This window comes from Haliotis rufescens, unplaced genomic scaffold, assembly GCF_023055435.1.
Source record: "Haliotis rufescens isolate VD_foot unplaced genomic scaffold, xgHalRufe1.0.p SCAF_5, whole genome shotgun sequence".
NCBI lineage: Eukaryota > Metazoa > Mollusca > Gastropoda > Lepetellida > Haliotidae > Haliotis > Haliotis rufescens.
The window spans coordinates 33,443,052-33,459,431 of record NW_025964223.1 but is presented as its reverse complement, the minus strand read 5'-3'; the positions used below and the strand labels follow the sequence as shown (position 1 = coordinate 33,459,431).

Here is a 16,380-nt window from a genome sequence, read left to right as displayed (position 1 = left end):
GAGGATTTTTTTCGCACTTGGGCTGTCTCTGTGCTTTACCCATATTGCTCCGTCATCATTGAATTTAGAAGTTTGGGTACGGGAACTGACATGATCAGAAAGATCATTGATCATGATGTTAAACAGGGTTGGGCTTATAATGCTGGCTTGTGGCAAGCCATTGTCTAGTGCCATAGGATCAGATGGATTGTTCCCTATTTTAACTGATAGCGACCTGTCTTGCAGGAAGCTGTCTATGAAGTTTGCCATGTTTCCTTCTAGTTCTGGCTTTCTGCCCTGGGCGTGGTGCAGATGGAGCCTGTTTCTCCTTAGGCTTGGACTTAGCCGGAGCCTTGTCCAGAAGCCTCTTTCTTTGATTGAGTAGACACTTCTACTTGGACCGATATTTATACTTAATGACTGAGGTTGGGGATTTTACGTGCGCTTTCCGACTGCAAGCGTATGTCGCACACTTATACTTAATTACATGTATACATATACTCAACAACAAAAGTTCCTGTGACACCATTATTTAAGTGTATTTTTCAAACAAGTAAAGTTTGGTTTTCAATATTATAGTACATGTATGGAATCAAGTCACAAAAATGCAACTGCTACAGAAAAGAGTGCATTCCATGCATAACTTGACAAACCGTACGTCGTTGCCTCAGATGTGCAGGGATTGTCACCAGAAGACCCACCATACGTCCTATTTTGACAGGAAACCACTGTCAAGCACGTCTACAGTGGTGCAGACAGCGTCTACGCTGGACGGCCATGCAGTGGGGACAAGTGCTATTCACTGATAGTCTCGTTTTCACCTCAGCCACAGCAATGGACGGACGTCGAGGTGAACATTACGTCATTCATTGTGTCATGGAAGAAGATCGGTTTGTGGGCGGCAGCATTATGGTATGGAGTGGGATTATTGCAAGACAGAGGACCCATTTGATAGTGGTAGAGGGAAATCTCAATGGACAGTGCTACCGCGACGAGATCATCGTCCCTGTTGTTCTACCGTTTTTGCGTCGTCATGGCCCAGGCATTACCTTTCAACATGACAACGCCTGGCCTCATATTGCTCGACTTGTTCAGGATTCAACAAAACAACGTGAATGTCATCCCCTGGCCAGCTCGCTCCCCTGATCTCTCGCCAATCGAGCACATGTGGGATGAGATGGATCGGCGCCTTCGACGTCAACCACGTGTTCCACAGACACTCCAGGAACTTCAAAACATGCTCCAGCAGATATGGACAGATATCCCACAGAACTTTGTGCGACGCCTGGTCCATTCCATGAGACGAAGATGTGTTGCTTGCATCACAACCAGAGGTGGACACACACGCTATTGATTTGTTAATTGACATTTTGGCATGTTCATGTTTTTTATGAAATCACGCATTTTCTGAAGTCAGTATGGCAAATTAAACCATTTGAACACTTACAGGAGTCTTTTATCTGTTGCAAACCGAAATTGTTTCAGATTTAGTACAAAACATAACTTTGCATTAAATCTTATTCAATGTCACAGGAACTTTTGTTGTTCAGTATATTATATCATTGGTTTGGGTCAGATGACTAATCACAACAAGCTAAGGTTGTTGTGACCAACCATATTAGGGATTAAGCTTTTGAACTATTTGGAAATAGAAGATGTGTATCCTTTGACACTAACTAGGTGGTGGGTGACATCTATTGATTAGCCCCAGGTAATTAGGGTGCTGTCTAGACTCACTGAATACAGAGGTAATGAAGTGGTGTCGACAATGTTATTTTAGGATATTATTTTTATGGTTGGATTATAGGGTTTAAGGTTTGTTTACATTGATACTTAGACACCACAAATTTAGGCATAGCTTACATGGCATTTAGATTAAACATTGTTTCAATACAGATAACATCTATTGAATGTTTTGGTTCATGTGGCAATGTAATTTTGGTTTAATATTTAGAACATTGTAATGCTATTTTATTTCAATGCTTTATTTATTAATGTATATTAATAATGTATGAAACTACCAGTTTCTAACAGTTATTTTAGTTTTTTAACATTTAACAAAACTCATGTTTATGTTTAATGCCCATGATAGATACCACAGGATACAGTCTGCTGTTTGATATTCAGCATGCCCAGATGATGTCGTTCCTGCTTCAATGCTCATGCCAAATATTGAATTTTCCACTGAGATTGAATGTCATTTCTCAATAAATTTGGGGGTCCCTTAAATATTGTTCTTAGTATATCTTGCAGTAGTGTAAGCCCTTATTTATTTCCATATATTCCAAGCAAATATTCATCAAGTTCACAAGACAATTCTTTGAAACACATCAAACGACACCAGTAGACAGACCATAGACAAAATCATGTTCCTTACAAAATTGTGACATTTTTTGTAATGTATAATTATTTTTTTTCCAGCATTTCAAGAATATGACGTGGCAAAAATATGGACGAATAGACAAACTTCAGTTTGGAAGGGTATTAACATTGTAAGTAGAATGGCATCTCTGTCACATTCACCGATCAAACATATTCAAGAACAAATGTCATTGTCATTTATATTCATAAAATCATTCATTATATTGTCAACAGGAAGGAGTATTAGAATATTCACCCTTTAATCTCACTATCATCACTGATCATAGTTGGTAATGCCTGAAAGTCTATTGATTTGACAAATGCCACCTTAGGTCCTGAAAAAGGTAACATATATCACCACATATACAACAACCCTACATAGAATACCTTGTAGAAGTCTTCAGTATCAGTGCTCAGAGGGAGACCCTATCTATTTAATAACCCTGATTACAGCTAAACAGTTAAATTGAATTGTGAATTGACAATTTTGATAACACATAACTGCAGACCTTCTTAGGTGCCCCAGAAGTGCCAGTAACTCAAGGGTGCTATAGATTGGGAATAAGTTTGACCTATCCTTTGAAATGTACCTGTACTTAAGATTTGAGAAATGTGCATACTTCTTTATAACTGAACAAATTCATGCCTTAAAGGTATAAGACTGGGTTTCCATTGGAAAGTAACAGTACCATTTCCAAGAATTTATGATATAATTTTTGGAAGTACCCTAATTCTATTACTTCCTAGACATAAATCCTGTATTTTGGGTGTCATCACATAAAAAAATCTTCACATTTTCAACAGAAGTCCTTTTCACTTTGAAATATCAATAGTCAGTTGCGCAAGTAATAGTGGTCTTAGTACCTGTACCTTATGCACATGCATAGGGGTGAGAAGAAATATTGGGATCAGATAATGTACAACAAAGAGACTACATTGAAGCTTTTGTGTCTTTGTGACCACACTAGAGCAGGAACCATGGGTACATGAGAAGAAAGCCATAAAGTCTACTTTGAAGAGCCTATTCCACGACCATCAGGAGTACTATATGGTGGTTTGGGTAGTGGGGATGGTTACTCATTAGACATGCTTTAAGCTTTCCACAGGCATCACACATTTGCCGGGCTGACCCATGGGAGTCATGGACATTTCACACCCTAGATAGTCTGTCCACCACGCGCACTGCACGGACCAAGAAGCATCCTGTTACCGCCATTCTTAAAAGCTTGGACTCCATGATAACCACAGCCTCTCAGCTTGGCACTTCACCCAGACAACGAAGCCAGACAGACAAGGTCAGGGTACCAATAGATGCTGCCCACCAGACTGCATGTGCCAAGTATTCCAACCAGCTACTGTACAGATACAGTATACAGACGCTGACTGCATGGGTCCCAGTTGGTGCATGTTTCCCAGCCGATACAGGATGGCCAGTAAGAATACCGCGCAGGAGTTAGGACTAAATATCAAGACTTAGACTCTGTTCTCAGTGAAGATAATTTACTGTCCAATATATCACTCACAGCAGATTAAAATCCCGGCTATTCCTTTGCTGAATTATTGGAAGTGTATCATCTTTTGCTTGGTCTCGAGCCCAGGATGGAAGAAGACGTGAAGTCATCGTATCACAAGTGTGAAGATGAATTGATGAATGATGATACAAGCATGGATGAATTCAATGAGGTCACCGAGATTGAAATTCAGAATATCTTTCCTGCCAACACTACTGCAGGATCTCAAGTGGTGGACATGCCGGGAAAATGTATGGAGGGCATAACACTGGTATCTCCACCAACTGAACATCTTTTGTTAACAGACGCATCCAACTTGGGTGGAGAGCCCACAGTTTGGGGACTATGGTAACCTTACAAGATGAGATCTCCATATAAATTGTCAAGAGGTGAGAGCAATATATTATGCGCTTGAACATTGACACAATTATAGACCCTGGAAGGCACAGACAACACAACAGTGGTGGCATACATCCATAAACAAGGAGGAAGCAGGTCGATTGGACTAATGAACGTGACTACAAGATTATATATCAGACTTGATCAGATGCAGGTAGAAGCTCGTCCTATTCTGGGGAAGCTCAACATCTTGGCAGACACACCTCACCTGGATTTGTTTGCCATGTACCTCACAGCAAGCTCCTGGGCTACATCAGTCCAGCACCAGATCCCCAAGCTCTACAAGTAGACACACTTTTCATGGGCTGGATGGGAATGTTTGCTTATGCCTTTCCACCATGGTCTCTCCTATGGCCAGCCTTCTAAATAACTGGAGCATCCAGATCGTCTTTAACCTGGATCAGACGTGATGCATGTCAGTCTACAATGCCTTCATCTTTGTGCCTGGAAGTTACTCCATATCTGTCTCAGAAGAACTGGTGAGATCTCCATCAGCCATCTACAACAACAGATGGGACAAATTCTGTCATTGGAGAAAAAGACGAGGAACGAAAACAGGAACTATAATGAGACCTTTGTTGGTAGATTTTTTCAATTCATCTCCATCAGGATAAGAAGTTCAGTTACAGTACCATTGATGGTACTGTAACTGAACTTCTTAATCTGATGGAAGATGTTAAGACATTTCCAAAATGGAACCCATCAGTTGTTTCATCTGCTCTTTTGGAAGTGCAATCAGCCAGACTCCTTAATCTCAGCTTCTTATGTTTTACACATGTGGAAGACAGGAGTTCCATAATAGTCAGAATGCTACCAGAGTTTGTTGCCAAGAATCAATCCACAGCTCTTGGAAGTTTTGCTATGATGTAAAAGAGGTAGGGTATTCACAAGAATGTTCAAACGATAGTTATCATTGTTAATATACACAAAGAAAAAATTAAGCACACCCTAATATATTTTATTATTGTTTGGTCCCAATATTTGTAACAGTCATGAAAGATAAAATTATGGGAAGAATTATGTTTTCTCTAGAAGATGTAATCAGTCATGTGTGACGAAAGCTCACGTGCCAAGCATTGTATTCCCGTGCAGCATGCTACCTTCAAGTATTTCTAAAAGCAGTATAGCCAAACGTTAAAATTGCTTTCTTAAGCTTGGCTTTAAACAGTTATTCCTCGGTTACTCAGAGGCAGAAACAGAGTTTTTATGATGAGATTAATCTGGCTGACGACTCACCCCAGCAGGATTATACGGAGGGATATACTTTGTGGAACTCATCGAGGAGTTATATCACCTCATGCCTGTACTCCAACCTCCTGCGGCAGGAAATTCGCCACCTAAGATGCCGGAATATTGGAGATGTGATGCTCCTACATCATCTCAACACATCCACCAGACATTGCCTTGGCAGAGTTATACAAGGTAGTAACCCAGGCCCCGGGATCATGAAACTAACTTAAGACCATGTTTTGTCTTAGCTCTTAAGATTTACACTAAGACCAAATTTTGTCTTAAATCGGGGATCACGAAGCACAGAATCTATGAGAATATCTTAAGCCTAAGACAAAATTTGATCTTAGTCCTAAGACTGCCCCTGAGTGGACTTAAGACAAAATTTGTAGCAAGAAAGATGGCGGAGGTTGTTCGCCTCATGTGTCGCCTAAGGCCTAAAAAGGACAAAATAGCAATTCATCGGACATTTCGAGACCGATTCAACCCTCTTGATCTGTTCAACGACGAAGAGCTCTTTGAGAGATATAGATTTCGTCGTTCTACCATTTTTTTCATCGTTGGTCTAACCGGTGATGAACTGGCATAGATTCTACCCCACTCAGCGTTCCCACAGTCTCCCACCTATCATTCAAGTTTTGATATTCCTGTAGTTTGTTGCCACTGGGGCTTTTCACCTTCAGTTGCTCAGTCGTTTTGTGTCAGCCATATTGGATAGTGTTTACAAAATCACGTCATACATACACCGGTAATGAGACGCAAATTCCATCACATATATTTCAAAATAAGCTGCGATACCTACATCCTTGAATTCCTCATACATTTTAGAATCAAATGCCAAAATAAATGAGGTGTGAAAACAAACACTGAAAAAAGTGCACTTGTTGGAAATGTAAACAAAGCCATTCGTCTATTTGTTGAGTACATAGGCTAAGCATTTTCAGAATATACACCGGAAGAGAATCGTAGGGAGAATTAGGGAATTAAAAATATATACATTGCAATGATTTGATATTTTCAACAGAACTTGTCGAAATTCCTATCCAGTGTGACGCCATGACTGATGCAAAATCACGCACAGCGACAACGGTTTTTATCGGAATTTCTGACTATTTCTGTTGGTTTCAATGAAAAATATAACAACAAATAACAGTACACAGAATGTCAGAATGGGTCTAATTACTTACATGTCACATTTATGTATATACGAACCCTGAATCAACGAAAGTCCCCTTGTAAAATCCCGCGTACTGTTGACAGTCAACACGCCATTTTGTAGTCGGTCACCGGCAGTGATGTCATACGTCAACATATGTTGTACATATTAGGTAATATCTTTGAGGTGAAGGTCCTTTAATGAAAGTACACACGATCATTGTGTCCTGCTATTTACAGTTTCATATGATGTAGATCATGCATGTCTTGTGTACATTTTTTCACACATTTAATTTCACTTTGGATATTAATCAATGTTCAATATGATATCATAAGTAGATATAGGCCACAACATGTATTAACCTTTAATAATATCCTGTTTGTTTGAACAATGTTTACATATGAAATTGATAAGTTTATAGTGTCGCATACGATATTTCTATATTTTGGACAAGTGATACTAGATGAAATGTAAATGCAACTGCAACATGTATGTATTTCTAGGGAGTGTAAAAGTCAATATTATAAGTTCATATTAACAGTGTCCACGAATAGCTGTATAACTAAACTGAAGATATAACTTAAAGAAAATTGATATTATTTTTAGTTAAAATATATGCACACATTTCTAGAAGAATTGTCTTTGTCTTTGAATTTTTTTATGCCGTTTGATATACAGAACAGTGATATGTAACGATTCGCCAGGTGCGCGTTAGTCACAAACGACTTTTGAATTATTCCTCTAGTTTTGCATTATATAATCAATGGGTTCATCCTTTATCAAATATTGTGACCACAGGATATTAAAGTGTTTACTATATTTCTCCAAGAATTGTAAAAAGTTTTAAAATATAACCCGTGCCATGTACCCAGCTGGTGGACGATTATCCTCATACGATTATCCTGATAATTCTATACCAAGAGAGCTTTCTTCGCATCTTTTATGGTATAATTTTGAGACAAGATGATGAGAAATAATTACATAATAATGAACAAATACACGTCCAATATTGAATAATAATTTTGTTTGGTTTGAAATAATCTTTTGAGTACTTGTTTACGTGAAGTTGATGCCAAACAGGTGCGTGTACTGTCCAATTAAGGTAGACTGTACATTATCGAATTGTTTATCTATTCAAGACATTATTTACATGGTAAACGCAGTCTTTTTATGTTGTGTCGAAAAAGCGTCAAGTTCCATTTTACACATGGACTTTTTCCATACCATGAATGAAAATTAGGGGAGATATATATCAATCAAAATACCAGTGTCGTCTTTCTCCGACGTTATCAAAGACATACAAGCTGCTGCAGCCATGACGTCAAATAGAATTGTGTCATTTTCTTAGTATTTAATTACATTTGATGATACTGCTGGTGATCCAATTATATAGGTGCAACATTAGTCAAATTACACTTGCACAATCAGGAGAATGTTGGAACCTAAGGACTAATTTATGGTTTACATAGGGCCATCCATTTCGCTATCACTCATTTTTTATGAAGTATAATTTCATCATTTCTGATGGGTTTTTTATGCCTAAACGTATACAGTTTCAATATCGATATTTGTGTTGGAATAGTTTGGTACCTCGTGAACCAAACACCACAAAAATACACTGTCCTTACCCACAGCTAATTCTCACCAAGTGACCTGAGTTACAATAAACTAGTGCTAAGCATAGCGGAGTTATGCCCCCTTTTCTTTGAATGTGTTTAACCTCTCTGTCGCCTTTTGAGGTCATTTACGGGAGGCTATTTTTTCCATTGAATTTATGTCGTTATACATACTCATATAACTCCATTTGATATATATTTATGTCGTTCAAATATTAGGCAGTATTTTGTTCGCTCACAGTTTCGGTAAAGCTGCTAAATGAAAAAAAATGTCGCACAGTACTTTAATCGGTGTACGCTAAAAAGCACGCAGAATAAATTCTCAGACCAAACTTAGAAGCGTCTTCCTTTCAAACTGGTTTAATATTTACAGTTAAATTTACACCATCAGATAGGAAATTTAATATTCTACATCTCTGCGTTATTTTATAGCCGGAGGTAGATCCAGTGCCGAGTGAGCGCAATTCTCGCACAACCTTCACTTTTCCAATCTTAGGAAAATGTGCGTCAGAAAAATAACCTCGGCATCCAATGATTACCGTAGTGCGATATTACGCGCGCGTGTCCCTATGACGACAGTCTTAGACTTAGACTTAGCTAAGATTTTGCTGAGACTGTTTCAAGATCCAGTCTTAGACCGAATCTTAGCTAAGCAAAATCTTAAACACTTAAGACAAAATTCGTGCTTAGCAAAATTTGAGCTGAGACCACTTTCATGATCCCGGGGCCCGATGTCTACTCAAGTCTACTCAAGCTCAACGATTAACGACTACCCTTACCTCCATTGAATCAGAAGTTGTATAGAACACATGATGCTCCACTTCTGGATTATCAAAGTTTGGACGAAGACTTTATGAAACTAGTATGCAACCCTAATACTAATGTCACATTACCTGCTTCACGGATTAAGGATCTGTCCTCGGTATCCAGATATTCAATGGACATTGGCGCTTATATCAACTGGTTTGTCATCAGAATCAGACACATCATTCCACCATTACAGACATCATATGAAGGCATACCCGGAGAGACTCCTATGACTATTAGGATGGATCAAGTTGGACTCATCTACAGCCTCCTAGACACTATAGTCAGAATGCAGGAAGACTTACTCCCCACCTGAGTCTGATGCTCGTGATATCAATCACTCGATTATTCCCAAGTCTGGATGTCTTCACAGCTATTATGGGTTCAGCGCCAACAAATACTAGCACAGATTCATTCAAGAACTGTTTCCAGCCAAACCCAGAGGTTGATAATGTCACAACCAATTTCTGCTCCCAAGACATTCAACGGCAAATTGGGTCAGGTCATAGATTATGTCAGACAAGTTACAACAGAATGATTCAAAGCATTAATTATCAGCCTAGCTGCCAAAGAACATGGATCTTCCCATCCCCAGAAGCGTTCCTGGGATCAGAAAGACTCATCTTACTAACAGCCTTCTAAGAAGAAGTTGTCCCTCCTGAAAGGATTCGTTCCAACCGAGTCGGATGTACAACAAACGTCAGTCTTCTCAGGAAGCTTTTAGTCAGTCCGACAACAAGTAAATGCCGAAAATTAGAAGCAGATTACGCCCGACCTCTGGATTCTGGATTCTAGACTTCTAATAAGCTACTAAAGAAGCAAGCCATTCAGAGACTAGCAGAGACCAATAAGACCAAAGGTTTATTCTCTGGTATTCCTGGTTCCGAAGAAGAATACCACCGACATGAGAATGAGAATCGACCTAAGACCCTCAACTGGGTCATTGTTCACAACACCGGACCAGTCCTCTCTTTTTTTCATGGGGATCGACTTCCCCCTACACATCACTGTACCTAGTCCACTTAGCATAGGGGATTACAGTTTACTGTGCAGGAAGAATTACATGTCATGTGTAAACATTTTGACCGTCATCAGGTCAACTGACCTAGTGGGATCAGTGCTGTATATCTGTACAGTCTGACTTATAAGATCGCTTATGCATAAGACTACAACTACTCGACCACTCACCTGTCATTGTACATCATGTAACCAGTTCACAACTACAGTGGACATCCAATGCCTGCACGTGCGATGAACAAGACACCACACACCATCGTCGCCCGATCTAACAACGGGAAAGCTTATGTGAAGCCCAGAGGATGGAAACGATTTGTACAGTACTATCTTTCAGACCAAGGAATTTTTTTATTTATTGAACTTGGCCTACGTGATACATTGTTGAATTCTTTATTTATTGAACTTGGCCAACGTGATACATTGTTGAATTCTTCCTACGACTGCAGGTCAGGCTATATGTCTACCAGGGATTTGGCATTGGTTCGCTGACAGCACAGTTGTTTTCTTTTCATGTTGCATCATGTCCTGACACGGGCGGAGAATCGACTGAAGTGGATGAGCTGACTCCATCAGTTGTTGGATGGAAGAGAGACATTTCCGAGGAAACTGAACATCTTTGCCGACAGCTTTTCCCTCCAAGGGAGAATAGTGGCAACAGAATGGATCTTACATCCACAGATCTTTGCTTGGATAACAACGTTATGGGACACACCGCACCTAGATTTATTTGCCACCTGCAAGAACCATCAACTCTGGTTTATGTCAGCCCAGTTCCCGATCCAATGGCTCACTAGATCGACGCGCTATTGATGGATTGGACGGATCTATTTGCATACACATTGCCACCATGGTCTCTCCCAAAGTGGAGGAGACGGATTGCATGATAATCTTGATAGCACCAATCTGGACCAGGAGAACGTGGTTCCCCGGATTATTAAGTCTACTGATGGAAGAACCTCGCCAGTTACCTGTCCGTCGAGATATGTTACGACAGCACTAGTCCAACATTTTCCGCGACATCCTGACCAGCCTACATCTAAATGCCTGGAAGTTATCACGCAAAATGCAGACATCCGGGTACTCTGAGCTTGCCTTGGAAGCTGTGGCAAGATCATGGAGACCTTCATCCTCTCTTATATTTGACAGATGGGATAAGTTCATCCAGGGGAGAAGACGACAAGGGATTATATCTAATACAATATCCGTCCCTGAGATAGCAAATGTTTCTACTACGTCAGGAAAATAAGTTCCGTCATGGACGATAGAAGGTTACAGATCGGCTCTTCACTCTGTAAATTCAACATGACAGACTCTCAATAGACACTTTTAATGGAACCTTACGAGCCCATGGCTAAAAGCTAGCTTACTCAAAAAATCCAGCAAAGCATCCTTCCTACTAGCCATGGCGACGGCAGAACTCCATACCTAGGACTATTCTAGTCTCAGCCATGATCAACACTGGACCTCAATCACTCTAAGATCGCTCCAAAACTTTGTAGCCAAAGATCAGTCTGCCACAATGGGACCGTTGGGCCATAGGTACTATACCATTCTGCCTTGGGACCAACAGTAGATCACCCAGACATACTTTCATGTCCCACCAGAGCTTTCAAGTTCTATCTCTCGGCTACAGACCCACATAGATGCCATAGAAGGAGACAGTCTATATCCTGCAAGACTCATTCCAACAAGGACATCACCAAGGCTACAATAGCGGCTGACTTAAGGCTACCATTGCAGCAAGTTATACGCAGGCACAGAATCCACTTCACCTCTTGGATCCTGTTCGGCTTATGAAATTAGAGCACTAGCCATGCGTCTCACTTCATGGACATACGTATCTAATCTGTTTATTCAGTACATGCGTGGGCCAGCGGCCCATAGTACAGTTCGGTTCACCAGACATGTATAAAAATACAACTGTGTACACCTAAATACACAACAGCAAGGCATTCATAGATAAAGAATATTACTTCTGCAAAAATGAATTCCTTAACTTAAAAGCGTGGTAAATATAACAAGCCAGACTTCTAATTGTTGACTGATGCAGAGACGACATAAGTATGTAAAATTGTTCTATTGATGGATTTACATAATATTTTTGAGGAATATATGTCACTCGGAGAGCATAATATTTTTCACAAACCAATACAAAATGGTATTCAGACTCAACATAGCCTGTTTTACAAACCATACATAACCTTCGCTGTCTTGGGATACCAAAATATCTCCCGGTTTCTATGTGGAGCGAGTGGGAGCTAGCTCTAAAACGTGCCAGTGCAACGCGAAACTTATTGATTGTAATAGACGATAAATAAAATTCCCTGCTAAACCTAAATTTATAACAAAGATATGATGAATACTTGGGGCTATTGGTCAAAGCAAAATGCCAATCTTGTTCATAAGAGCATTTTAATCTTTGTATGAACTCATCAATAAATGAAATAGAAATAACAAGATGCTGATTTTCCCATACGTAGCCAAAGCCATAGGCGTACAAAAGTAATTTAACTCTAGAGGCCCAATTAGTCTTACCTGCTATGGCCTGCTGCACAAGCACATTGTAACTTTTTCGTGGATAACGCGAATCGGGCATCTTTAAAATCTTACACCAATAATTCAAGCATCTTTTGAAAGCATAGATATACAAAGGGTATCTCCCACACTCTCCACGCACAACATGATTGGAAGTTGCTGACTTAACTCCTAAAATACGTTTACAAGCAAGTGTATGAACAACTTCAATCTCCTCGCAAAACGATAAAGATAAACCCCAAACTTCTGCACCGTAAAGAAGTACTGGCACAACTTTAGCATCAAAAATTTTAAAGAAAATATTCATAGGAGTAGGTTTAATTAGCTGTAGGGACTTCAAAAGCTTAAACAAAACCTTTTTAGCTTGATTAACAACATTAGATATATGTGCACTCCAAGATAGATTTCGAAAAAATAATACACCAAGGTATTTATATGTAGTTACACATTCCAACAATTTTCCATCGTAAACCCATTTTTCATATTTTGAAAGAACACTCCCATTTTTAAAAACTACTACTTTAGTTTTATCAATATTGACTGTTAATGAATAATCTTTACAATAACATTCTAACACATTGATTCTTTTCTGGAGACCATAAACAGTATCTGCTATGAGAATGACATCATCTGCGAAAAGTAATAAAAACAATTGAACTACATCTGGATGAAATTGGATACCATGTGCGCAACTGGATTCAATATCTATGGCAAGATCATTTATGAACAAGGCAAACAAAATGGGACTAAGGACACATCCTTGACGAACTCCCTTACTGCAGCTAAACATATCAGAAAATGAGTTATTGTATTTGACCAATGCCAAAACTTGTTTATAAATTGACTGTATACAACAGAACATTTTCGGAGAAATACCATTTTTGTATAGTACCATACGCAATTTGGATCTATCTATGGAATCAAAGGCTTTGGCAAAATCAACAAACAAGGCATAAATCACACCTCGTTTCTTAGCCAAATATTTCTCTATTACTGAATATAAAACAAAAATATTATCAGTTGTGGAATATCCACTCCTAAAACCAGCCTGAGACTCTACTAGTCTATCATAGGATTCCGACCAAAACTGAAGTCTTCTGTTTAAAATAGAAATATAAAGTTTACTGAATACACTTAAGATAGTGATACCCCTATAATTAGTGGGAGAATTGGCATCGCCTTTCTTATATATAGGAACAATGTGGCCAACAGCCCAAGATGAGGGAAAATATGCAGAATCAAATATAGCATTAAAGAAGAATGTCAAAAAAGGAACCAGAACATCAGGAGAAGACTTAAACATTTCTGCTATCAGTCCATCATCTCCCGCAGCTTTATTATTTTTCAATCCTGTAATCGCATCAAGCACTTCATCCTGTGAAATAGGGGAATCAAGAATACTCTGAGTTGTTTCGTCAAAATTAACATCGTCAAAAACTAAATTCTCCTCAACCTCTGAAGAAGAGTATTCACCAAATAAGTTCTTAAAGTGCTGATACCAATCTCCTAGTTCTATATTAGGAGAGCGTCTCCTTCCCTCACCAGAGAGTAGCTTCAATTGTGACCAAAATATTTTGCTGTTGTGTATGCCTGTCACCATATTACTAAGAATTTTATCTTGGTAGGCTTTTCTTTTGTTATGGAGTATATTTGTATATTTATTTCTTGCATGTAGATAGTTTGAAAGTGCCAAATGATCCCCAAGTAGTCTATAAACTTTAAGCAGTCTTTGCTTTTCAAATCTAAGAAATTCACACTCTTTATCAAACCAAGGTTGCTTATCGACTAACCAAGCAGATGGGCAAAACTTACGCATACATTCTGCTGCATTACCTAATAAATCTGAGAATAAAGTTACGTATCAGTGGAACAAGTAGTGTCTATCTGTCAATGGGCCTCACAAAACACCTTCATCAGTTTAACTTGTGTGACGTGCAACCGGACTTATTGGGCATATATTCCTTTGGACCCATTGTTGTGGCGCAAACTATCCTTCACCAATAGTTTCCCCCCTTCTTTCAAAAAAAGGGGGGATATGACACCAGCAGCATCAGAGGGATGAATACACCTTTGATTATCCTGTATATAAGGTGTAGGATGGATTTGGAGCCCCTTGAGTATTAACTGCCTGCCTCCAAAGACCGGAAGTGACGTCATCACCGAAAGTAACTTCAGCACGGCAATAGCAGTACAAGGTCCACCTAATCAGGGAATGAGATTTTTGGTAGAAATATACCTTGAGAGATGTCATTATCCAAACAAGGAAGTGACAAACCGGAAGTGAATCACAACTGGAAGTGACATCAGCATCGGAAGTGACGTCAGCACCGGAAGTAGTGTCACAATCAAAATTTAACAAGAAATTACTTTATTATTGCCAACAAGATCAGCAAATATAATGGTAAATTCTAGTGAAAATATCACATAATTGACAGATTCTTGAGACTTTCTGATTTTCAAGTCCTCAGGGGGAATTTCAGAGGAAATTATCTTGAGTTTCACTGGAAGTTACCCGCAGATCACACCGGGTCCACTGGTATATTCTGGCAAAGATGTAATAGAGGTAGTAGTTTTGTAAGAACTATTGAACAATAGTTATCATTGTTAATCATTCTAAGAATACTACCTCTATTACATCGGAAGTAACCCACCTCCCCTATTCATCTACCTCTATTGGTTAGATGTGGGAAGAAGTAAGGTTGCCTCCATTGCATACGTCATAGCTAGATTGGTTACGATGCTATTTGGGGACAACTAGTTGTGTAATTGACAGTGAAGAGGACATCTGTTGAAAATCTTAAAATTTTAGTTATTGTGACAGAAGCCAAAATACAGGATTTATGGCAAAGATGTAATAGAGGTAGTATTCTTAGAATTATTAACAATGATAAATATTGCTTGATATCTCATTTTATGAGCACCAGAAAGCATCATCTTTTGATCACATATCAGTGTGATGATTAATAAGTAACAGTAAAGTACGCTTATAACGAATTGACGGATATAACGAACTGATTTTTTTGCCCCGACTATTTGCTATAGTTATGCTGTATATATGCTTATAACGAACTACGGTTATAACCAACTAAAGTTAGTGGTCCCTTTGAGTTTGTTATAACAGTAGTTTACTGTTTTTATAACATTAAAACATTTTGTATACATTGTTCAAGGGAGTATTTAAAGAAATGTTATGTTCAGGCATGATTGTCAAAGTTGGATTTATTTTTCAAAAATTAACATACCGGTATGCAACATGTGCATAATTCTCCAGTTATTCATATGTTGCTGAAGGATGTGTTTCTCTTGTGTGTGTTTCAGGTGTAGCGTGTTTCTTTTAGAGTGTGAACTTGACCATCTGTGGATATCTCTACCTACTGATGTGCAGAATATGCTCTCATACAGTGAGCTTTTGGATCACTTCCTTATCAGCCTAACATCACCTAAAGGAGTTTCTGAAGAGGATTCTCATTTACATGGTAATGTATTCAAATAAGCAAGTAATGAAACTCTAACAATGACTGTGTTGAATGAACATACCGTCAAAGACTTCACAGAAATTTAGTCCATAAACCAAATTATGTATATTTTACATTGTTGATTTTATGTCACACAGCAATACTTTCTTTCATGACTGTTGAGCCAAACCATCATAAACTATCAGGAAAAATCATTCACCAAGTGTTCAACTGGTGATGGCACTGCCTTTTTTTCGCAAAACTGCTGCATCTTCTTTTCTTTTAACTGTAATTAATATTGACTGATACACCTA

The 16,380-nt window shown here is 38.8% G+C and overlaps 1 protein-coding gene across 1 annotated transcript in view; it reads left to right on the top strand.

Moving 5' to 3' along the window:
• LOC124115933 overlaps nt 1-16,380 on the top strand; it is a 452,084-nt gene that overhangs the window by 320,945 nt on the left and 114,759 nt on the right. The window contains exons 9-10 of the mRNA XM_046477097.2: nt 2,401-2,471; nt 15,930-16,087. Coding sequence (XP_046333053.1) covers nt 2,401-2,471; nt 15,930-16,087 — 229 coding nt within the window. The remainder of the gene's footprint in view (nt 1-2,400; nt 2,472-15,929; nt 16,088-16,380) is intronic.